This window comes from Periplaneta americana, chromosome 12, assembly GCF_040183065.1.
Source record: "Periplaneta americana isolate PAMFEO1 chromosome 12, P.americana_PAMFEO1_priV1, whole genome shotgun sequence".
In the NCBI taxonomy this organism is placed as follows: Eukaryota; Metazoa; Arthropoda; class Insecta; order Blattodea; family Blattidae; genus Periplaneta; species Periplaneta americana.
Genome location: NC_091128.1, coordinates 16,332,605 through 16,357,185, shown reverse-complemented (window position 1 = coordinate 16,357,185; position 24,581 = coordinate 16,332,605). Strand labels below are relative to the sequence as shown.

Genomic DNA, 24,581 nt, shown 5'->3' with positions numbered 1-24,581 from the left:
GTAGATATTGCATTACAGTAATGAAAATTACAAAGACTGCTCGCTAACCTTGTCAATTTTATTTCAGCGTCTTCAACTTTCTTGTTGCGTCCGCCTTCTGCACTGATAATGAATCGTTCCGTTTCTTCTTATAGTTTGATAGCAAAATGTTATACAGTACACTCACAATTCTGTTAGTAATTTTACACATATCATTTCCACAGACACATTTTTTCATGAAGATGAATTTAGTTCTTCGTTTTCACACACTTTTTTTACTGTCAGTCTACATAAGAGTTCATAATGTTTATCGCATTCTTGAAAGAATGCCCGTTGATACCATTCAGATACAAGTACGCTCAGTAGCCTAAATGCAATTTCTCCCACACTAATAACGTATTGAGTTGGGACCAACAATCCTCCTCTGTTGACAGTTTCAAAGTATTTATCGCAAACAGTTTCCCTTTTAATTACTTCCGTGCAATGTTCACAATTTATTTTTGTGCAAATTTTAAATGCAGCATAACCACAAATATATAAAAGGGCTGATTTATCAATCTCTTGTACTAGTTTCATTTTGGGGATGCCGATAAGCTTAATATTTTACAATGTCAGTTTTTATTTCCACCTATGCTTATCTTATATATTTGGATTTACATTAACGTTTTCGATACGCAGTGTGTATCATCTTCAGATATATATGTCAGTGTGTGTTGTAAAGACCTAGCCTCTTATTATGTGGTGGGTTATTCACGTGCTTGTGACCTATCATTGTTTTTTAATTTAGCTACAATTACTATAAAATGTACTTGATACAGTGTGAGGTTGCTTGTTGTGATTTTGTTAAAAGTCTTTCTTTTGAAGCACACATAGGTAAATAGAAAATTATGTTAAAACCAATATTATGACACATAACTATAAACAAATAAAATATACACTATAAAACACTGTAAACACTGTGGCACTTTCATCATGTTATGATTGGCTGTGTTAGCCTGTTATGTCGTAAAATTGGGTTGTTAGAAAGTGCGTCAGAAAGACAGTGTTTTTTAACCAAGAAACAGTAATAACAACCCAATTTTACGACATAACAGGCTAACACAGCCAATCATAACATAATAAAAGTGCCACAGTGTTTATAGTGTTTTATAGTGTATATTTTATTTGTTTATAGTTATGTGTCATAATATTGGTTTTAACATAATTTTCTATTAACTATGTGTGCTTCAAAAGAAAGACTTTTAACAAAATCAAATCACAACAAGCAACCCCACACTGTATCAAGTACATTTTATAGTAATTGTAGTAAATTAAAAAACAATGATAGGTCACAAGCACGTGAATAACCCACCACATAATAAGAGGCTAGGTCTTTACAACACACACTGACATATATATCTGAAGATGATACACACTGCGTATCGAAAACGTTAATATAAATCCAAATATATAAGATAAGCATAGGTGGAAATAAAAACTGACATTGTAAAATCTCTTGTACTGTATCACAGTCTAGATCTCTGAAGTCTTCGATTACATCGGTGATATTATCTTTGATTTCTTCAGTACTGTCATTAATTAAATAAAGGTCCAGAGTTAGCATGCCATATCTTGCTGATTTTATTCCCAACACATTTTTTGCTCTAATTTTTTTCTCTGCTCAATTATTTGAATCACACCAATGTTGTAGTTGCCACCGCTAAATTGCCTGTACATACTAAATCTTTTCTCTAACTTATCTGTTTGAAATTTTCCACACAACATATATTTCACATTTAAAGTAGAGAGAGAGAATCTTATAATATTTATAAGACATTTTGTACTGTGAATTAAAGCTTCGCCCATGTTATTTGTTAATGATCCTCCTTTAAGATGTGCGCCAGCTTCTGTCCATCTTTTTACCCAGATAATAAAATTTTCAAGAAACTGTAATCTCGTATCTTCTGTGGAATAAAATGGATATCCAAATTCGTTATTTCTGCGCTCACCAAAACAGGATTCTTCGTATTTACAATGGACCACCATTTCCATACAATATCAAGAAAATCCGCTGTCTCGTTATACCCGTGAACAATCACAGACACCCTCTTGCTTTCATGGAAGATATTTAAAGCGAGGGATACTTGTTGGTAGGGTATAACATCTTATAGTTTAATTTGTATCCTTTTTTCACCATGCTCTCTGCCTCACTCTTATATGATTGAACTCCACTTTTTTTGATTGAATTTGTACTGCAGGTTTCACTTGTAACTTCAAAGTCAGAAAAAGAGAATGTCTTATTTTGATCTTTTGTGTTTATCTAATTTGTTCCTTATGTTTCTCAACAAGTGGACAGTGTCGTACATAAAATAAACGTCATGGTCAATTTCGGACATGAACAGAGTAGAATCATTTTCAGATCCCTTACTTAATATTGAAAACATGTTCTGATTTACTTTATTGTTATTTGAAATGACACATGATACCTTGAAACCACTATTTTCAGTATGTACAGTACAACCTTTCTTGTTATATCGGTCATTTCAGAACCCGATATTGTTCTTACAGGATGAAGGGAAACAAATATTCGAAGCTAGAGAATGCAGAAGATATTAAGAATGTGAAAACTATTTTAGCCTCAATGAGATGATAGCGATTTTCCGCGAAACCAGTGATGTTCCCAAACCAGTAATCTATTCCTTTATGGACATATATATATATTTCATCGAGTTGCAAAATAACCCACTTTTCCAGTCCTGATAACTTATCGCCGACAGCTTTTAGAAAATTGTTCTCAAATTTCTGGCTTGGAGAAACGCCTAATGAAGTTATAAGCCGCTGCAAATATTTAGGGTGTGGCAATGATAAGATTTTATTTGCTCTTAGTGTTTTGTAACATTTTTTGATTGCATGTAAATAATGAAAGCTATCATAATAATGCACGGGGAACAGATCTTTTTTTATACTAAACCCAAGGAGAATTGTTTCAAAAATAAATCAACTTGTTCAGCCAAACTATCGTCATTAACATTTACTAAGGCTTCTTTTAGATTTGTCATATTTGATTTTACATTCTGTAAAAGACTGTCTACACACGGCGAAGGATTTGTGTTAATGTATTTGTTAACTAACTGCTGTAAAGAGCTCCACTTTTCCAATAACAAATTCGGTCCAAGAACATCACTTAGTTCTTGGTAACAAAGTGAATTATGATTAAAATAAGCAGAGACTTTTAGATTTTGTTCTACATTTATATAGAATTCTACTGACTAGATTCGAAATTAACGGTATAGAGAACAAGTTTATCATTGAAGATTTTAAAATTAATTATCTTATTTTCTAATTCTGTTGTAGGCAATTTCTTCTCAATTCTCGCTATAACTCGTCGAAGTTCGTCATTCTGTCCTCTTCAGCAGCCCTTTCTTCAGGATTCTTTCTTTTTACCGGCGGCTTTTTCGAAAGATATGCTGGTAAACCTCCAAAAATTGTAGGACTAGAGCCAATTTTCAGTCTTGGCCTATCATACACAAACATCCTTACGAATTCAAATATGAAATTTCGCGTTCAATGCACTCCGATTCAAAATGTTTAATACACAAGATATTGTAACAGAAGGAGTCCAGTCTTTTCTTGGAATATTTCTCACGGACTTGTTACGTAATTTTTTGTCTTTGGGAATAGTAAAACAAGTCATATATTCATTAAAAGCACCTTTCAATGTACAATTGCTTTTGCACAGCACCTTGGCAGCATTTTGACAATGGAAAGACCACCGTTAACATTGACTTATACCACGGCGTCTCGAGACCGGATGGACTAGTGACGTCACGCTCCCCTCCACCAGTATTCCCGCCTGTAGTAGAGTATGCCGTGGCTCACTGCAGCAGAGTTATTTTACAAATTGTCACGAAACGGCATTCCTGTACTCATCATTTGTCCATATTCATTTCCTGTGTTTCTGAAAATAGTATTTTAATAGTTATGTACAGTGTTCATTTTCATTTCTTTTATTTTCATTAACAATGATGCACAATGAGGCCAACACAAAAAATTATCTTCATACACAATCCACGCTATATTGACAGTTTGGAGTCATCTATTGAAGGATGTATTTAAAGACTAATTTAGAAAATGTTAAACGAATTATCCTTGCGCCAAAAATGGATATTCCCTGAACCAAATGACACTATTTTAATTATTTGCATATAACAACTAAGAAACATATTAAAGAAACTATCCTTGCATCAAATGCGTGCTCACTGGACAAAAATGATCATATTTCAATTATTTAAATACAATTCCAATTAAGAAACATGTTAAACATTTATCCTTGTACCAAAAATGGATGTTCCCTGGACCAAATGTATTTTCATTATGTAATTAATTTATAGTGTCATCTGGTACTGTATGAGGTTGTTACAACTGACATACATATGTTCATAGTGAAGTTTTGGACTCAACTTAGAACCTTTGAAAATGCCACTCGCTAACTTAATGTCACATTCAGTAGAAAAATAATTATGTTCATGCATTATTGTATAATATGTAAACGACAATTCAGCAGCTGTAACTTCACTTTCAATAGGAGAATGTTTCATGCTAAAAAAATTTTAAATTGATTTAGTTTTAGCACTTGATGCAACAGAAAGTTTATCTTTCTCTCTTTGTAAATGTTTTCTCACCACCCCAATTCCCTCGCTTTCTACTGAAAATGAAACAGGGCACACTATACATTTTGCCCTGCCTTCATCATCACATTTAGCTAACCAACTTTTAAACTGTTTATCTTGTAATCATTCATTACGAAATGTACATATTCTTTTCACCTTTTTCTTTCGTTTATCATTTTGACTGTCCTAACTATCACTATCACTGCATGCACTTCCACTGCTGTTTTCCTTTAATTTAGAGAACATTTTATTGAAACGAACCCCTAAAATGTTGGAAACAATATGTGCGTCTTGCAAAATAGTTAACATACGTGCACTGCAATTTATAACTGTCACCAACCTAGTCTTTACTGAATTTTCACACTGCTCCACGACAATGAAACATGAACTGCAGTGACTTTATTTCTTAGAAACAAAAACACGAACCCATTGTTGGTTGCTTTTCCGTTTGTAAATTTAAACAGTTATCAAGATGACCAACTGTAGAATTTTAAAGAAAAAGGAAATAAATATTACTAATATTAATACTAATATTATTTGACGCAAAACCTTAAGAAGACTCAATAATAAAACTTGCTTGTAACCTAAGAACAGAAAAATAGGGACATTTGGATGTCCTGTCATACTCGTGTCGGGACATGGGACAGTTATAAAAAAGTAGGGATGATCCCAACAAAATTGGAACAGGTGGCAACACTAATCGCACTGTAATTTTTAAATTGAGCTGAAATGCCTGCTCTTAATTGTGTGTCTTTCTCTGATATAACAGGAAGTATTTTCTGCAGTACTATATTAAAGTGAGTTCTTACATTCTCAGAAAGTTTTTGAATCCACATTGATCTTCAACTTTAAGCTCGTTTGGAATGTCTTCTACATTGTGTCTTTTACTAAGATATTTCCGCACCAACATTCTCATTTTCTTCCTTTTCAAGGCCTTGTAACAAGTAATGGAGGCAATTACAATAGTCAAATCATCATCTGAGTCCATTGTCCAAGGTTTGAATATAAGACACTACCTACATTAAAATCTCATAGACTGTTTATGATGGACTACGCAGAGAAAGTCAAGTTTAACTTGTTTAACAGTATGGACAAAGTGTTAAATGAAATTAGCATTAACATGTTCAATCAACATGTTGGGATGTTAACAGTAAACAATTTAAATGTTTATCAATGGAGACGAGGCTTTTAAGGTAGACCCACAGTCTACTATATACAGTCACGAAGCTTGAGTTTTGAGGGTGCTAGAAACAATAGACTGTGACGGTACTATTTTGCTGAGGCGATATTAGTGATCCTAGTGGTGAGCAACTATGTAATGTTTGGATATTTACTACGTATTGAGCTTCGCAACTGTATATACTAGACTGTGGTAGACCTGTAAAATAAAATCAGAATTGATATAGGCCTATATTCTTTATACATAAAATCGAAACATTCTATAGATGGTTAACTGTAACATATTTTCTGGGTAAAAACATCACACTGAGCAAATTTTGCTACATCATTTACCACATCAAAAAGATGAGACTGATTTATTTAGATTTTCTTGCCTGTTCCACTCATTTTATGTTAAAGAACTTCAACAAAATTTAAAAGTGGTAAATGTTACGCACATCACCACCACTTCGTGGCAAAGCCATATTGTATTTTTGGTCTAGAGAAAATACTCGTCTTTTACAAAAACACTCATCCCTACCACTTTGTAGTAACACAATATTGTATTTTTGGTCCAGGGAAAATACTAGTCTCTTACGAAAATGCTCGTATTTTTGTAAAAGACGAGCATTTTCCCTAGACCAAAAATACAACATGGCGTTTCTATAAAGTGGTGGAAATGTGCTGCACATTTAATAAAATACTTAATAATCTATAAAATATAAGTATAATATGCAACAATATAATATACTAGCATAATACAATTAATGAAAATACAACAAAAACAGTCAACACTTTCCAACACTACTGCAAAGCAGGGAATCAATTGCATCAGCATAGACAATATTGTGATTTGCCAGGAATGTCTCTCTATAATCATTAGGTGATAATATTTTTTCCATGGTATATTATTAATATTAGATTTATAAGGAAAGTTGTGACTTTGATTCATATAATTAAATTGCATTATCCTACATATTTTTCTAGGAACATCATATGGAAAAACAATATTATATTCAATTTCGATTGGAGGTTGATGACAGCACTACACGTGCCTTTGCAGATAGCAAAGATAAAGGAAACTGTTTGAAAATTGAACTGTTTACTTCTTGGAATCATGTGGAATCACTGGAGCACTCTTTAGAACAGTTGGAAAGGTTGTTTTATGAAACTGTTTCATATGGAAATAGTTTAAATTGTGGAACAGTTTCAAAAGAACAGTTAAAAAAAACTGTCCCAGCTTTTTCTACCCTAGTGCACAGTATGCTAGTAATTTCATCTTACCTGTAAAACCTTTTTGCATTCACTAATAAGAAATTCTTCTGCTTCCTTTGTGATAATGTCACGCCCAAGAGCTTTAATTTTAACTGTAAGAAATTTTATGCACCTTTCTCTAATTAAATCATCACCACTCAAAATCTGTGAGAAAATGCCACCAAGAGTTCCTGAAAGTACAAAATTAATATAATATTAAAATTACTACTACAGCATATCCACGAAATTAATTCCATGACAAATGGAACACAAACGTTCTTCCACTTTCATGCTCTCATTTTGAGAATCCCTATGAGATGGAATTATCTTCTGAACCCACCTCATCACAAACTACAAATATCACTGTGAACACAAGTGAATAGTTCATACGTAGTTTGGAGACAAAATTAATTTCTTCGAAAATCGAAGTTAGTTCAGATGCAAAACCTTATAAGGACTATTAACTATCAGTGATGTCTGGTGAACTATGAACATGAATTTGTGACTTTGAATGTTCTTGCTAAACATTGCATAAATGGTTTAATTCTGCAAAACCTTGTTTATTACAAACTTCGTTTTGTTGGAAACAACAAACATGGCCAACAAAACAATCTGCTTGAAGATTCACATCCTGTCAGCCACTGTACCTTATCATACTGGGAAATGCAAAAATACCTAGTACAGATGTTGCATTAGAATGACCATTAAATTTCAAGTGACTTATCTCTGTTGTGGACAACAGAGTATTAAAGAGTATTACAAATTTTTGCTGTCTCTTTTCCCCTTCACTACAAACTGTGACACTGCACAACAGCAGAGATATCACTTGATTCTGCTTTTGTGATGGATCTCTAAATCAAATAATGACAGTACAGATCGACTTTTTCTCATTATGTCTAATTTCTCATGAAGCAGACACAATCTAAATGTTTTTTTTAGCTGTTTCCTTAAAGTATGCAAAAGCACTGAAGGTGATTATTTCGATGGTGGAAAGAAATGTTCCAGTGCCCATTCTGACATGTTCTACTACAAAAGAAATGTATGACATATTGTGTACAATTTACGAGAGAGACAGTGATCAAGTGGTACTGGAGAAACTTCCCAGTTCTTCTCATTTTATGAAAGTATGGGAAGAAACACAACTAACTTTGATGGAGAGATTGAAGCTATTTATACTTCTCTCCAAAACATATATCTTTAGTTACACCACTGCAAAAATATTGTCATATTATCAGATTCTAAAGCTGCAATTCAGGCAACAGCATACACTATTTACCCTAAAAAGAAGAAAATTAAATAAATACATTCTATGATGTACCATACATTGATTCCATTGAACCAATAAAACCAGTGGTGATATTCAAAATACATTAACAATTGGTTCTCTCACAAGTATTAGCATGGGTGTAGTAGTAAATAAAAAGTACCAGGGTGCTTGTCGAAAAGTTTATGATGATGATGATGATAATAATAATAATAATAATAATAATAATAATAATAATGGAATTTAACTGAGGGGACATGGATGGCGCAGCACTGCGACCTGTTGAGATTTAATAATAATAATAATAATAATAATAGTGGAATTTAACTGAGGGGACACGGATGGCCCAGCACTGCGACCTGTTGAGATCTAATAATAATAATAATAATAATAATAGTGGAATTTAACTGAGGGGACACGGATGGCCCAGCACTGCGACCTGTTGAGATCTAATAATAATAACAATAATAATAATAATAATAATAATAATAATAATAATAATAATACTTACAAATGGCTTTTAAGGAACCCGCAGATTCATTGCTGCCTTCACATAAGCGCACCATTGGTCCCTATCCTGTGCAAGATTAATCCAGTCTTTATCATCATATCCTACGTCCCTCAAATCCATTTAATATTATCCTCCCATCTACATCTCGGCCTCCCCAAAGGTCTTTTTCCCTCCGGTCTCCCAACTAACATTCTATATGCATTTCTGGATTCGCCCATATGTGGTACATGCCTGCCCATCTCAAACGTCTGGATTTAATGTTCCTAATTATGTCAGGTGAAGAAAACAATGCCTGCAGTTCTATGTTGTGTAACTTTCTCCATTCTCCTGTAACTTCATCCCTCTTAACCTCAAATATTTTCCTAAGAGCCTTATTCTCAAATAATAATAATAATAATTGTTATTTTTGATTTTATCATTATTATTATTATTATTATTATTATTATTATTATTATGGTAGAACCTCAACAAGGCTCTCTTAAGAATCTGCGAGTAAACCCCATATTTACAGGGACTGCATATTATGCAGGTATTCTAATTTTGACTTATATTTATACAATATTTTTTATCATTATCTTATTGAATTACATCACTCTTGGAGTTGAACAGTAGTACAGTGAACCGTTACAATGAATACTCGCACTTTCAAAATGATTTAAATAGTAATATGCGTTACAAGAGCAGTATGTTGATGTTTTCATGTTCGAGGAAAAGATTGAAAAAGCGAAACGTAGTTGAGCTTTTTTAATATCCGAGAACATGAAAACAAACATACCGCTCGTGTATCGTACATTATTTTGTGCGAAGATCGTTTATTACATACCTGAAAGAGAAATTTCTAATTAGTTGCAATGAAATCTCCATCTTGGTTTCTGTTCAATGACGGCAACTTTGGAAAACAAATATATCTATCTTCAACATTGTTGCTATAAAATGTTTTCTGTGTTTACTATATTCCAGCAGGCCATGATATACGTCTGTCTTTTTTTCCCCCAGTCTATAAATGCGAACTTAAAACAAACGGTAAGGTTATGTAATGATTTATTTTCCATTTTAATATTTTAACAATATTATTTATATAACATATTGCAGTAATAACATCGGCATCTGGAATCTTGTTGATTTTTTCACAGCTTCCTTAATGTTACTTGCATTACAAATGCAGTAACTTTTGTGGTGTTGTAGAGTTTACTTAATTTTTGCAAATATTTAAAAACAATAATTAACAGTGCAATTTAGGTGAAATTGCAGTGGTAAGTTTCCAATTTATAATTATTACTATGTTAAACATCTCTAAAAATATGTTAAAAGCCTAAAGCAGTAAAATGAATATGGCGCTTAAGCGGTAAGAAGAGGGAAATTATGTGTGTTACGTTGGGAATACTGAATGTGGTATTTCACACTTACCGCGTATTGGTTTTGTGCGGAAAGCAAGCAAATATGCACGATCTCGCAAAAAGAACTTACACTGAATGATCATCAGAATAAGAACTTTCCTTTTAACGCTCATTGTAATCCGAATTATACTTGCAGAAACTTCAGTACACCAAAGACAACAAACTGACCAGCAAACATATAGAATTACGACCGAATGAGAAAAGCTGTTTGAGAAAGAGTGTGTAGGAAAAAAGATAAGGTATTGTAACTGCATATAGGCTTAAGCGCAATGGTAAAGGATCAAAGAAGAAGATTGGATATTGCATGGAGGATTAATGCGCAGGTAAAGACTATGTTATTGTTATTATTGTTATTAGGTGCTAGTATTATCATCATTAATCTACTTATTAAGTAATCCCACTATTATACATACTACTAATCCACACTTATAAAATACGAAGTTGAGTAAGACACAATAAAACAATTATTATTTTAAATAGCAAAAATAAAGAAGCAGGTTTCTGCCAGGTTGCAGAAAAAAGTACCGTGGTGGTGCCCTAGCATGACTAGACTCCTGAGTATTAGGAATATAGTGAATAAAATTCTATGGGAAGGGAAGTAGTGACAAAAATAATGTTTATGACATCCTAGCATTATAAACAGGTCGTTACTACATCCAATACCATGTGCAATCAGCTTATTATTGCATGCGTGCCAATAAAAGCCATGACGTATTTGCTATGACATAATACTGGAACATTTTCTATCTTGCTTACTGCTTCTATGTGCAACGAAACTACAAATGAAATGCAGAACAGAAAGTAACACATTATTTAGCTCCAATGTTTAACAATTTTGTATCACATTTGTAATACCACATAAAACAGTTCTGTGGTCAGAGAAACTATATTAATAAAATAAGGGAACATTTATAACATAACCTGCAAGGTATTCATTTCTCTTTATTCAGTGTCAATGTCAGGCATAATTAATCAATACCAACATATGAAGACTCTGTCAGCTATGGGTCCCAAATTTCTTTCATAATTTATTTCCTACAATTTATAATGCTAAGATGCCATAAAGTGTTGTATTCAATTCGTTAATAATATTATTATGACACTCGTGAAAATTGTCACACAAACGATAGTGAGTGTGACAAACATTCACTCATGCCATAATCATCAAACAAATAAATGATGATAAAAAGAACCTTCATTTGACTATTTATGATGTATCATTCAATAAGTGATTAGCATGTAAAAACAAATACTTTCACCTTATCCGGCATCATTAGGTAGCACAAGAAATTAATATACATGAATGTAAAAATAGAAAGTGCACCAAATAATCATCTTAAAGTATCATAAAAACATATTAAAAGAGCATAAACAACACTGAGTTAATACAAAAAATGTGTACAAGAATGATGAAACATATAAATTTGTGAACTTACAACGTAATGAGGTGAGACAAGTTAAAATTAATTAGGAATACAAAACCATTAAATATTACAATATGAGTCACTGTTCATGTGAAACATAATGAATGCACATGACTTTGTACCAATAAATTAAATTTCAGTTCATGAGGTAGGATGTCGCCGAAGAAAAGCTTAATGACAAATATGTTACATAAGATTACATTGTGTGTAGACAGACCAATGAATTGGATATGTCGAAGTGCAGTGGAAACATGTTCTGTAACGTAAGAGAAGAGAGATAATTACTTTAGAAACTAAGTAGTGGGTGTTAAGAGTAAAAATTATAATTTTTCACATAATAATTATTATCATATGCAAATGTAAATTTAAAAGATGTAATGTGGAGCAGAAGTCACATGTGATGCTAAACCATGTTAAGTATTATACGTTTCACTATAACTGCAGTTTGACAATTGCCTCAGACAAATATGTCACTAAAGGGAGATTCAAGTTAAAAAGCATGAGTTCTATTGGCTATTTTACATAATGGCTTGGATACGTTCTTGAAGTTCATTGATTAGTGGAATGTTGTTATTGTGAAATTTTGCTATGTAGAATTCTTCCACAATATTATTAATACTCTTATCTTTGATCGGCTTTAATATATTCACAGCTTCTTCGATGTTTAATAATTCATGACCGTCCTCAATCAGATGTGTAGCGTATTTAGATTTGTTTTTATGACGTTTGAAGTCTTTGTGTTCTTTTTATCTAGTCGTAAAATTTTTCTTAGATTGACCTATATATTTGTAAGGGCAGTTCCTACATTTTAACATGTATACTGCTCCATTCACATATTTGTTGTTTCTTAGCATGTTATTAGGAATGATATTATTGAGTTTATTACTGGTTTTGAAAGCAACTTTTATGTTCTCTTTCTTAAAGAAATTAAGTAATTTGTAAGAAGTGTTATTATTGTAAGTCATGACATTGAATTTACCAAATTTATTATCAGTACTCTTATTAGCAGGAATTAAAGTTGTATCCTTGTTTATACATAAAATGGTTTTTCATTTTTATATTAGTCTATCAATCAATTTTCTGTTGTAGCCATTCTCCTTGGCTAAAGTGATAATGTAATTATATTCTTTTCGGAAATTATTTCTGTGGAGAGGAATATTTAGCATTCGGTCTATTAGGAAAACAAAATTAGCAGTCTTATGAGAATGTGGGTGATTAGAGGAACTATGTATGCTCTGAGTAGTAGTTGTGGGTTTTCAGTAGATATCAAAAATGAATTGACCAGTTTTTTTTGGCGATTTTCAAATTCATAAAAATGAAATTTAATTTATTGGTACTGAGTCATGTACATTCATTATGTTTCACATGAACAGCGACTCTTATTCTAATATCTAATGGTTTCGTATTCCTAATTAATTTTAACTTTTCTCATCTCATAATCACGTTGTAAGTTCACAATTTTATATGTTTCATCATTTTTGTACACATTTATTAACTCAGTGTTGTTTATGCTCTTTTAATATGTTTTATGATACTTTAAGATGATTATTTGGTGCACTTTCTATTTTTACGTTGATGCATATAAATTTCTTGTGCTGATGCCAGATAAGGCGAAAGTACTTGTACCCACTACTTGTTTTTATATGCTATTCACTTACTGAATGATACATAATAAACAGAAATGAAGTTTCTTTTTATCATCATTTATTTGTTTCTATTGACTTGCTGTTCCAATGTGTTTTGTAAATCATAATCATCAATTAATTATATTCAAGTGTTAAAAGTGGTGTATGCAAGATTCAAAATGGATTATCCATTTGTTGCATAAATAACTATATATTGTGATTTATAACCATCATGAATCAAGGAGAAGTTTCAAGGTATTTACTCGTATTTCAGATACTGGAGCAGAATATGTAAATAAGTATCTTCGTCCTTAGCACAAAGTCTACACAAAGGATCTACTGGAACATCCATGTTTCATACGCCTATTTTCAATGAAAATTAATTGTTGATGTATGTATACTACATCTATTTAGTACTAGGAAGAACTGTTAAGTCAGGCACTGGTCCCCCAGTGAGGATATCTGCCTGTCTCAAAGCCAATACTTCACCTCAAGCCATCTGAAATTTCTTACCAAAATTTTCTTTCAGTGCTCAGAGCCCTTCTCGGCCAGAGATCAATCTTCTCCTCATTACCTGTTACACAAGAGTTATTCAATGTCAAATCCCACAAAATTGTACAAATTTTGACCTTCACATTTTTTATTGTGTTTATATTTTTTTTACCAACTCTATGTGTCTAATAAAATAATAAGTGTATTTTTATTTCCACCTAAGTTCACATGTTTTTAAAATAATGCATGTTAAAATTCGTTAAAAATGTTGTATAATGCAACACTTAAAGCTTCATATTTCTGAGCATATTGATGTTAATTTTTCTTTGTAATGCATTTAAAAGCTTGAAATACTGTCTTTTGTTAAATATTTATTAACTGATTTTAATATAATTATTACAAATATTTTTTTTATGATTTAATTTTTAGAAGTTAGATATCAATGTTAAATAGTCGTATTAAAAATCTGAAAAAATGTCTACTAAGTGCATTGAAGTATTTCTAATAATTCCAGAAAAAATCACAATGGAATCTGTAATAGTTCAACGGAAATTTAATTACAGTACTTACAAAACAATTTGTAAAAGACCAGTGGAGAAGCAGTGGGCGGGAAGCACTGACCATGCACTTGGAGATTTATCAGCACTGGATGAACCAGTGAATGTTACAACATTACACTCAGTACGGATCAAGCCACTCAAGGAAACGCTGCTAACTTACACACGTATTATGATATCTTCAAATATTTGTACATTTTGCATTTTAAACGTCTGATTTCATTCACTCTACACTTTAAATTTTCACTCGCCTACCTTCTTTCTCGAAAGAAAATTGTTTTACTGAAGCTTCAGTTTTTGACAACAAAATGAAAGAATGTAATTTTAATGTACCAGAACTGGGATTATCACTTTCTTTGTCTGCACGAATTTCATTCGATTCATGTTTATTAATATCACAAGAACTACCAGCTTCACCTGACATATCCAGGAGATAAGACATTTTTACAGCACGAATCACATATTAGCACATTCAAAGACTCCACTAAACTGAGCTTTATCAATAAATCACGACTTACACGTGTAGTCAAATGGATTTAAACACTTGTTATATATTACACTATCTTTACCGTCGCAGCCACCGGTGTGGCTCAGTTGGTTAAGATGCTTGCCTGCCAGTCTGAAGTTGTGCTCGAGCACGGGTTCGATCCCCCTTGGGCTGATTACTTGGTTGGGTTTTCCAGAGGTTTTCCCCAACCCTAAGGTGAGTGCCAGGTAATCTATGGCGAATCCTCTGCCTCATCTCGCCAAATACCATCTCGCTATCACCAATCTCATAGATGCTAAATAACCTAGTAGTTGATACAGCGTCATAAAATAACCAACTTAAAAAATTACCGTTACTCATATTGTACAAATCAAGTCACAAGCGTTAATATTCGACACACAGAACTTCACTCCATGAAATTCAAACCCTGAGTGATTATTTTTCTCTTCTATATTTTGTCTTCGGCCATCTGTTTACCGTCATGAAGTTTACTGCCTTACCCAGCCTTGCTATGGTTAAACACTTGGCTATATAGCACAGTATAAACATTGTGAAGATGTTTACTGTTCCTTAAGGTATTAATCATTTGATGCATGAATGCGTTTGTTGTGTAGTGTGGCGACATAAATTATTATATGCAATGGGAGATTTTGTAAAGCTTTTCTCGTGCAGCCTTCTAGCCTACGGTTGCAAACAGTTCATTAGCTAGGGATCGCGAGTGCATGCATGCATCTGGAAAATAAATTATTGCAAGTGTATGTATGCAGATCCCACATTTTTAAATGCAGTAGTTTACAAATAATACATTAGGAATCAAGTCTATATTTCTTTCAGATTTTTAACTTGGCTATTTAATGTAGTAATTTTGCTTTGAAAAAGAAATGATTAAAAAATTAGGCCAATTTTAAATTTATTTGTGATAAGCCTAAAGTAATAAGAAGTACTGTACAGTGAAACCTCTCCTTACGGTCATCCCCAAGATACAGACACTCCTCATATACGGACAGATGTCCCAACTGAAATAATATAGAAATAATGGTGAATTTAACTCTCGTTTACGGACATGTTCAGACACGGACACGGACCGCTGTTCCACAGTCCCAAAGCTTGTTTTACCTCCTGACTATGGACAGAACTTGGATTTCAAGACATAATGTGTTACACAAATGGAAAATTTTTGTTTTGAGAACTGTACAGAAATTCTTTAACATGAAAGAAGAAGGGTCTCGTAGGCTACCACTAGCGAAGCTGGCTACTCCTTGTTAGCTGGAAGCAGGTGGATAAACAAAATCATAAAATTTAACCTGTCTGATGAGTCCAAGGTTTCCGCGATCGTGAAATTATATTCGACACATGATAGGGTTAATAGGATTATTCTTTTCACTTCAATCAGTTGTTCTGTTTCGAGAGACATGGCACCTGAATGTAAAGGTTAATTTGAAAACTGTAAATTACAGTACTGCATAACTGTGGACCTAGAATAAAATTACCTTGCACAGTACTGTATTTTCCTTTTTCGGTCTTATCTACTGTAGTTCAAAGTTGCAAAGAATTTACTGTAGGACAGTAGACTGTATTTAGAATTAAACTACAGTAATACACTTCATTTAAAGCGTGAAGGGACACATAATGAATATTATAAATTTACTGTTACATTGGGGAGCCTCCCTCCCAATTAAGGACACCTCCCAGATGCGGACAGATTGTTACATCCCTTCGATGTCCATAAATGAGAGGTTTCACTGGATTTAATCTTTCAAATGTGCCAAACCCCAAATCTCAATTATACGTAGACACAGAGTTCTAAGTGAGCTTATGTGACAGTGCGCACCTAATTTGTGTAATTTCAAAGTCATAACTACACAAATAATTAATAATTGTGGAAATAAAACAATACGTGTCTCCATATTTGATGTCTGGAATTTATGAAAAAAATTCGACCATTTACAAGAAGGTTGTGTTTTGTTGCTGTGCGATTTGACGTGGAATGACCGACAAGTATGTCCAGGAAACCTTAAAATGTGCATTTTATTATGCCTTGCCAATCAGTTTAGCATATCAACAATCTGGGTTAAATTCCAAGTAATATTAGAGCACCTAAACTGGCTGTAAATAAATCATTCTAGGGCACCACCAGCATGGTTAGGTCAGCAGATGCAGATGTTCATATTTTTATATGACTTCAAGTTTTCCAGGCTGTCGTGCGCCAGTCTCCATTGATGTCCCTCTGCTGAATGTTGTGGTTATACTGAAGGTGTAGAGAGGAGAAATTGGGTGACGGGACAAGATGGGCCGAAGCTTATTGGGGGGATGATAAAGGAATGACGTTTGGCAATTGTCGTGCGCCGGTCTCCGCTGATGTCCCTCTGCTGAATGCTGTAGTTGCAGGTGTAGAGAGAGGAAACGGGAGTGACAAGACAAGATAGGCCAGAGAGAGAGAGAGGGAGAGAGGGAGAAGGAGAGAGGGGGAGAGGGAGGAGAGAGAGAGAGAGAGAGTGTGTGTGTGTGTGTTTTTGTGTGTGTGGATGATGATGTTGGAAGGAAAAAACTCTGGTTGCAGATACAGATATTTATTTCAATAATTAGTTCCTCCATGGGTCGTGGGCAGGGGAAACGGGAGTGTCGTTAAGAGAATCTCGAATATTGAAATATTTGTTCCTATGATTCCGATTGAGGCTAGCTGAAGTTGTGACGGAGCTAGGACGTGAGATATAAGAAGTAAGGGGTAATGGGAGTGTCTGGAAAGAGGTGAAACTAAGCTTGCTCGAAAGAAAAGGGGGCGACTATGGCGAGTAAGAGGGAGATGTGAACTAGGTACCGTCACCTATCGAGCTCGCAAACATGGCCCGCGAGTCCGACCGATGAAGAGATGGGATGCAATTATCGAGCTTGCTAGACATGGCCCGTGACTCTGACCACTGCAGGGGGTTTGAAGGAAGGGCTAGGGTTGAGCAAGCGGGGGTGAATGTGGGAAGTCAAAGCCAGGAATGGTGAAGGAGAGAAGGTGAGGGAGTGGAGCACTCAGAGGAGAAGAGAAGTGATTAGTTTGAAGATGAGAGGCACTCTAAGTTTTATCGCGAAATCGAAAAATCGAGGGAGAATTGGGAGGAAAATTTAAAAGGTACGCAAAACGCGTCCTTGCAAGGGGTTGGGGGCTGTACAAAACTAAATATGTGAGCTCCAAGCCTGTTGGCCACTAGTCTCACTCCGGGTTACGCTGCTCCCCTGAAGGAGCTCTAGAAAATTTTGAAGGGGAAGCCGAAATTGGACGTAATCTCTTAGGTACCACATACGCGAGGGGGGCTGAGATTGATCAATTGATCACTAAACGGGGCGAGGTGGAGTTGGCTGGTGTTTGCCGTTAGGATGGCAAGACGCCGTCATCTGTTGTTCGATGACAAAGCAGGTGAAGGCCGTCGGAAGAAGCGCCGTGAAATCTAAGCTGCAATTTGAGAGGTGAAAAGTTTTATCGCAGTAAAAAAAAAACACGCTTATATAGGCGTGGGTAGGCTGGCTCCACCACCCATCACGTGACTAGTGACGTCACATTGGCGCGGACAAATGGGGAAGAGGCAATTCCCCCACTTACGATGCGTGTCTCGTCTGACTGCCCTCTTGCGGATTTCAAGTGAACTACTTGGGTAGGCTGCACTGGCAGGGCGAGTGATGCAATATCAGCAAGGCAAAGTAGCCGGTCATTGTGAGTAAAGTGTTTTTATTACCTGGGTGGCCAACCATACTCTCTTGCTCAACAAGGGTGGCGAAGGTGGAAGGCAGGGTGGGGGGGACCATCTACTCTCTAAGATTTGCCATGTGGCGGGCAAAACTAGAGAATAAAGGAAAGTCGAGGTAGGCTCACAAGGAGCATAATAAAGGAATCACAACAAGGTAAAGATTAGAACTGGCTAAACCTCCAACTAAACAAGTATTGCAGGGTGGGAGTGAAATAGCCTTGTAGATTTCCAGAGCGAATAGCTCATGTTGTATATAACAAAAGGCTATAAGATCATATTGATGGAAAGTTTATAGTTTTCTCAGAGAAAAAATATTTTTTCCCAATGTTTAACAATCTCTTATTCGGTACCTATTGCTAGTAGAATCGTGATTTTTGTCCATATCAATAGGAAATCTAACAAAGAATAATTTATTCTCTGCTATATTTCAATAGTGTGCACAGTTTTCATGTAAATTTAATTTTAAAAACCTCTAAATTCAAGCCACTGCACAATGTAAGCAAGTGGCAACATCTTGGCAGAGAGCAGCTCACTTACCTACACACACCGAGTTCATTCACCTCTTACATCTGTATCACAAATAGTGTGTTAGCGACAATGTTACCAGACTGCTGACACTTCAAACTTAATTTTCTAATTAACCATGCATTTAATCAAAAATGTAATATACTGTAGGTTTTCTATTCATTTATGTGTACCCTACTGACCCTTTCATTCAGCAAGGTTATTTCGCTTCCACCCTATATAACCAAGTGAAACTGAGATTCTAGTTCGTCCTTAATATGCATTTACCAATTCTAGCAGTTCCTCCTATTTTGGAGCTGTGTGAGAAAATGTCACCTGAACTGCAATTATACTTATGAACTTCCACGATTTTCTTACTCTAATACTTCCTTCTCCTGTTTACAAACAATTTGACAGCACACCAATTCTGAGACAGACAATACCTTTAGCATCACTCTTGAAAAGTGTCATCAGAGAATTATGAACGACACTTAATTCAGAATTATCTTCAGCTTGTAGTAGTTGCGCCAGAATATCAGCAATCTTCTGGGTGTGTACTTTGTTATCTTTGCACAGACTTGGGAGGTCCTTGATTGCCTGCTTTCGAATCTGTAAACAAAAAGATTCCATTCCTCAGACAAGCAATATAAGATGTGCTCTGAAACAGTATTTATGGGTTAGGTACATGTAAAAATAAAATAAATTTCACATATTTTATTATTTTAATATACAAAAAGGAATTTTAAAAATAAGCTAGTATAGTATTGCCATCCACACACATGTGCAAACGTAACTTCCCACTCTCATGTTTCATTGCAAGCTGTAACTTTCCAATCGAGATGGCAGTAGCAGTTTACTGTTTCTTTTCAGACTACACTGGCCACTTTTCAAAATGTCTTTTAATGAAAATGCATACAGTGTAGAAGTGTGAACAGATGTTACTAGATTTCTGAAAGAAAAAAGAAAAGAAACTAACAATACCTATCAAACTTATCGAAGTGTGTACAATGTGAGAGGAACATTTCCCATCAACAAGTGTTAATGTGGAGTCAGTCTGCATCTCTGATTGAATGCACAGGTAACCCTGCGGTGGTTAGTGGTCAGATCTTTGGCATGTCACACAGGCAGTTGGTCCGGTTCAATCCTGGTCTGTCCTAGGATTTTTCACACGAAAAATCCATAGTAACTTTGTAGTAACATTCAGACTACAAGGCACATTGTTGTCCCAATCTGGTAAATCTGTCTCACCTTTAGACGAGACGGTGATAGTTGTACTGCTGCCTTTCTTGCCTGGGTGACATTTGTGAATTCGATCCTGAAAGATGGGCCATTCTGCCTCAGCCCTGACAGTATGCTCATGCCCAAGTTTCGCCAATTGCAATAATTAATGTCATTTCCTTTGTAATGAAATTGTTCCAGATGGATACGGCATATTTCATATCGAGTCCACTTCTGCAAATCTGTTGACTGATGTGGCACTTACTTTGAACGCAACTTGCGCAACTGCAAGTCCTGTCATAAAATGTGGAACACTGTTGGCACAGAAATACTCGTTTGTATGGATAATTCCTGCACAGTCCAATGCCTGCCTTCTGTTAAGCACTGTTCGATAATAGCCACTTGCATCACTGTGCGAGTGGACACGGGATGTTACTAGATTTCTGACAGGTCAACAGTTAATAGGCATCCATATTTGAAGGCCTCCATCCAACACGCAACACTTCGATAAGCAACACACTATCACCCAACACTTCTCGTAGCTCCGCATGATACTGACGAGCATTTCTGCCATGAAGAACTGCTGTTCAACTTTACTTACATCCATCTTGGAGCACGGCTGCCAGCGCATTAACATTTAAGTGTGTTGCAAACTGGCTATGCGGCAGTGGCATTCCATAGAATGTAACACGTTTTCAAATGTATACACCATGTTGCCACATTTTCCAAACATATAACATGGTTGCCATGACTTATAACACGATCTTCGAATTTGTGGCGACAGTTTCTTTCCAAATGAGCATGTATTTTTGAAGATCTTTTCATCTTTGTCTGTTCCTACTAGCATGCCTGAAAGAATGATTTCAACTTTGAGAAGAGTGAAGACTTAATTCAGAAACATTATGGGTGAGACTAGATTGAATGATCTTGCAAGTCTGAATATTCACAGAGGCATTTCTGTCAACTCTGAGGAAGTAATTGACATTTTGCTGTAAAACGTTTTACTGTATCAGTGTTAATACTATTTTTACTTACCATTTTTATTCTGTGTGTTTATTCTTCCATATACTGCTACAACCCGTATAAAAAAGATGTGCGTAAGAATAGAACTTTAAATGTTGCTCTATGACACTGTTGATATAACAAAAAACAAAAACAACAAAATCTGTCAGCAGAAATGTATGCTACAAGATCTCTATATCTCTGTCTTACTTGCTGTATCCATCTTGTAGCTAGCAATACTGTTCAGCATTACATTCCAGATGTATAGTGAGAATCACATAAGAGTAGTTCCTAAACAGCAAATATTGCCGTATTTTCAGTGTTGCCAACTGTTACCAGATATCACCAAATGAAGTAAAATCACGATCCTATGTACTGAAGAAAAAGTAAATAATAAAATAATAATGACTTATTTACTTACTGTACTTTACCTTTATGTTGGGAGGTTATCCCAAATACTTCAATCATTTGTAATACCAGATATTCCAAAATGAATATCGGGGCTTTAAGGCTTTGTAGTATTTATTACATTTAATGTACAATTATAAATAATACACCAAATGAAAGAGTAACTCAAACAGTTTTGCTACAAGTGCTCAATGTGAGCACCATTCATCACACAGCACACACTGAGTCGATAAGCGAGTTCTTCCCTAACCTTGATCATTGTGTCTGGAGTAATTGTTGCAACAATTCCTTCAATCCTCTGTCTTAAGTCTGGTAGGTTAGCTGGTAGCGTAGATACATACACACGATCCTTTATGAATCCCCAAAGGTAAAAATCGCATGGCATAAGATCTGGTGAACGTGGAGACCATGCGAAACAAGCTGTCATTCGGTCCCTTTCGGCCAATCCAGCGGTCGGGTACAACGTTGTTTAACCAATTGTGTACTTCCATATGCGTCTCCTTAAAATTCTCCAAACAGACGTCGCTGGAATTGCTAATTCACGACTAGCCTTCTGAACAGATTTCCTGGGGCTACGCGTGAAAGACTCTTTCACTCGTTCAATGCACTTTCTAACGGCAGACAGAGGAAACAGTACATGCACATACAAAACTGTTTGAGTTGCTCTTTCATTTCATGTATTATTTATAATTGTACGTAAAATGTAATAAATACTGCAAAGCCTTAAAACCCCGATATTCATTTTGAAACATCTCGTACATTTTCGCAGGCAAATTATACGAGAAAATAAGGAAATTAATCACATGAAAAGTGTACTGCTATGTTATATTCTTTTATTCCTTTACATTATGTTAGCATTAATAGGTTGTCATTTTACTAGATGTCAACATACAACAAAGTACAGCAAGGGTTCTCAACCTTTTGAAGATTGCAAGCATCGTCTACACGTAACACTAAGTAAGCAAGTACCATGAAATAAAATATGTTTTGATTAGTCCTATATGAATACATAAATTAATTAAATAAATAAATAAATAAATAAATAAATAAATAAATAAACAGACATAATTTCGAAACACTCATACAGTAATGATATCCATGAACTTGAATTAGAGTGGTGTAGAACAGCGCTTAGAACCAGTTTATATTCAAACAGACGGAGAACAATTGGCGAGGTTGAACATCCGACCAAATATCCGATTTTCAACCAGTTGCGCCTAATGTTTTGCAGGGTAGACAGAACATCAGGCGCACTACATCATACAAGAACTCTGATGGCTTTTCTAACTACACAAATGGAGTAACAATTTAAGGAAATTTACTTTTCCTAATTAAAAAAAAACTGTTAGCTTGAAATAGACCCATAATTGATTGGACACTTTGATACATTCATCTTCATAACTAATATATAAATCAACTAATGGACACTGGTAACAACAAAGGAAATAAGCGTAATGCACAGATAAAATCTGACATGTAAACAAAACTGTTAGCTTGAAACAGACCCATAATTGATTGGACACTTTGATACATTCATCTCCATAACTAATATATAAATCAACTAATGGACACTGGTAACAACAAAGGAAATAAGCTTAATGCACAGATAAAATCTGACATGTAAACAAAACTGTTAGCTTGAAATAGACCCATAACTGATTGGACACTTTGGTACATTCATCTTCATAACTAATATATAAATCAACTAGTGGACACTGGTAACAACAAAGGAAATAAGCGTAATGCACAGATAAAATCTGACATGTAAACAAAACTGTTAGCTTGAAATAGACCCATAATTGATTGGACACTTTGGTACATTCATCTTCATAACTAATATATAAATCAACTAGTGGACACTGGTAACAACAAAGGAAATAAGCGTAATGCACAGATAAAATCTGACGTGTAAACAAATGCAAGAATAAAATAAATTACAATTACTTGAAAAGTAGAAGAGCAAATAAGTACACACTTACTATTGTAAAGTTCACACTTTAAACTCTTAATACACAGGTTACCTGTAAAAGAGTAATTGCTAATATAGTCTATGCCTTTTAATTATTCTAAGTGGATGTATTGTTATTTCATTAATAAATCATTTTAAGGAGATAGAAAGTTATTACCAAAAATAAAAACACTCTCAAGTTATAACGATTGCAGTTTCATGATCCATTGCTTCTGATGATACCTAATGCAATACATGAATGAATGAATGAATGAATGAATGTATCAGGAGGAGGAAATATCAATTGAAAGGTACACAATGATAATCGCATCCTTGCAACGATTCCTGAAACTCCTCGATGGCTCAATGTCTGTCTTTCATGACCCAGAGCCGTCCACCCGAGAGAGACTTGGACATTCGTTAAACTGAACAAGGGATCACTCCACGAGACGGAAGAGCTTTGCATACTGTCTATAGTGCCATGTGTTCTGTAGCCATATATCACTTCTATTTTTCGTAACCGGTTGTATACGACTTTAACTTGAATGTTACTCAGAATTTCTGTGATGTCCAAGGAGAAGTCGCTTGTAGCTACAAGTAAATAGTCCTGCAGATGTGAATTAGTTAATCGTGATCATGATTGAAGTATTTAATAAGCTAGGAAGTTTTTTTTCTTTTTTTTTTGCGTAGGTAGATTGTCCGAACATAACCAGACATTTGAGAGAAACACTCCGTGTTTGTATCATCTGCTCTGTAAAGGCTATGCATTTTCCCTTTTTAAACAAATATTTCAGCATTGAGGACTGGATATCTATCAATGGAAGTTCTGCATGAGCAACCATATTATTATCTTGAATAATCTCGATTTTTATGATTAAGTCCACATTGAACTGAAAAGGGGTTATACACCATGTGAAATATGGGAATGCCTATTAAGTCTCTAAAATATAATAATATCTGGATAGGAACG

General features: G+C 34.7%; 1 protein-coding gene across 2 annotated transcripts in view; it reads right to left on the bottom strand.

Moving 5' to 3' along the window:
* cass (apoptosis inhibitor cassowary) overlaps positions 1-24,581 on the bottom strand; it is a 238,578-nt gene that overhangs the window by 112,350 nt on the left and 101,647 nt on the right. For both annotated transcript variants that reach the window (XM_069840839.1, XM_069840840.1), the window contains exons 3-4: positions 19,479-19,644; positions 7,071-7,231 (exon numbers count right to left, since the gene is read on the bottom strand). In XM_069840839.1, the coding sequence (XP_069696940.1) occupies positions 7,071-7,231; positions 19,479-19,644 (327 nt within the window). The remainder of the gene's footprint in view (positions 1-7,070; positions 7,232-19,478; positions 19,645-24,581) is intronic.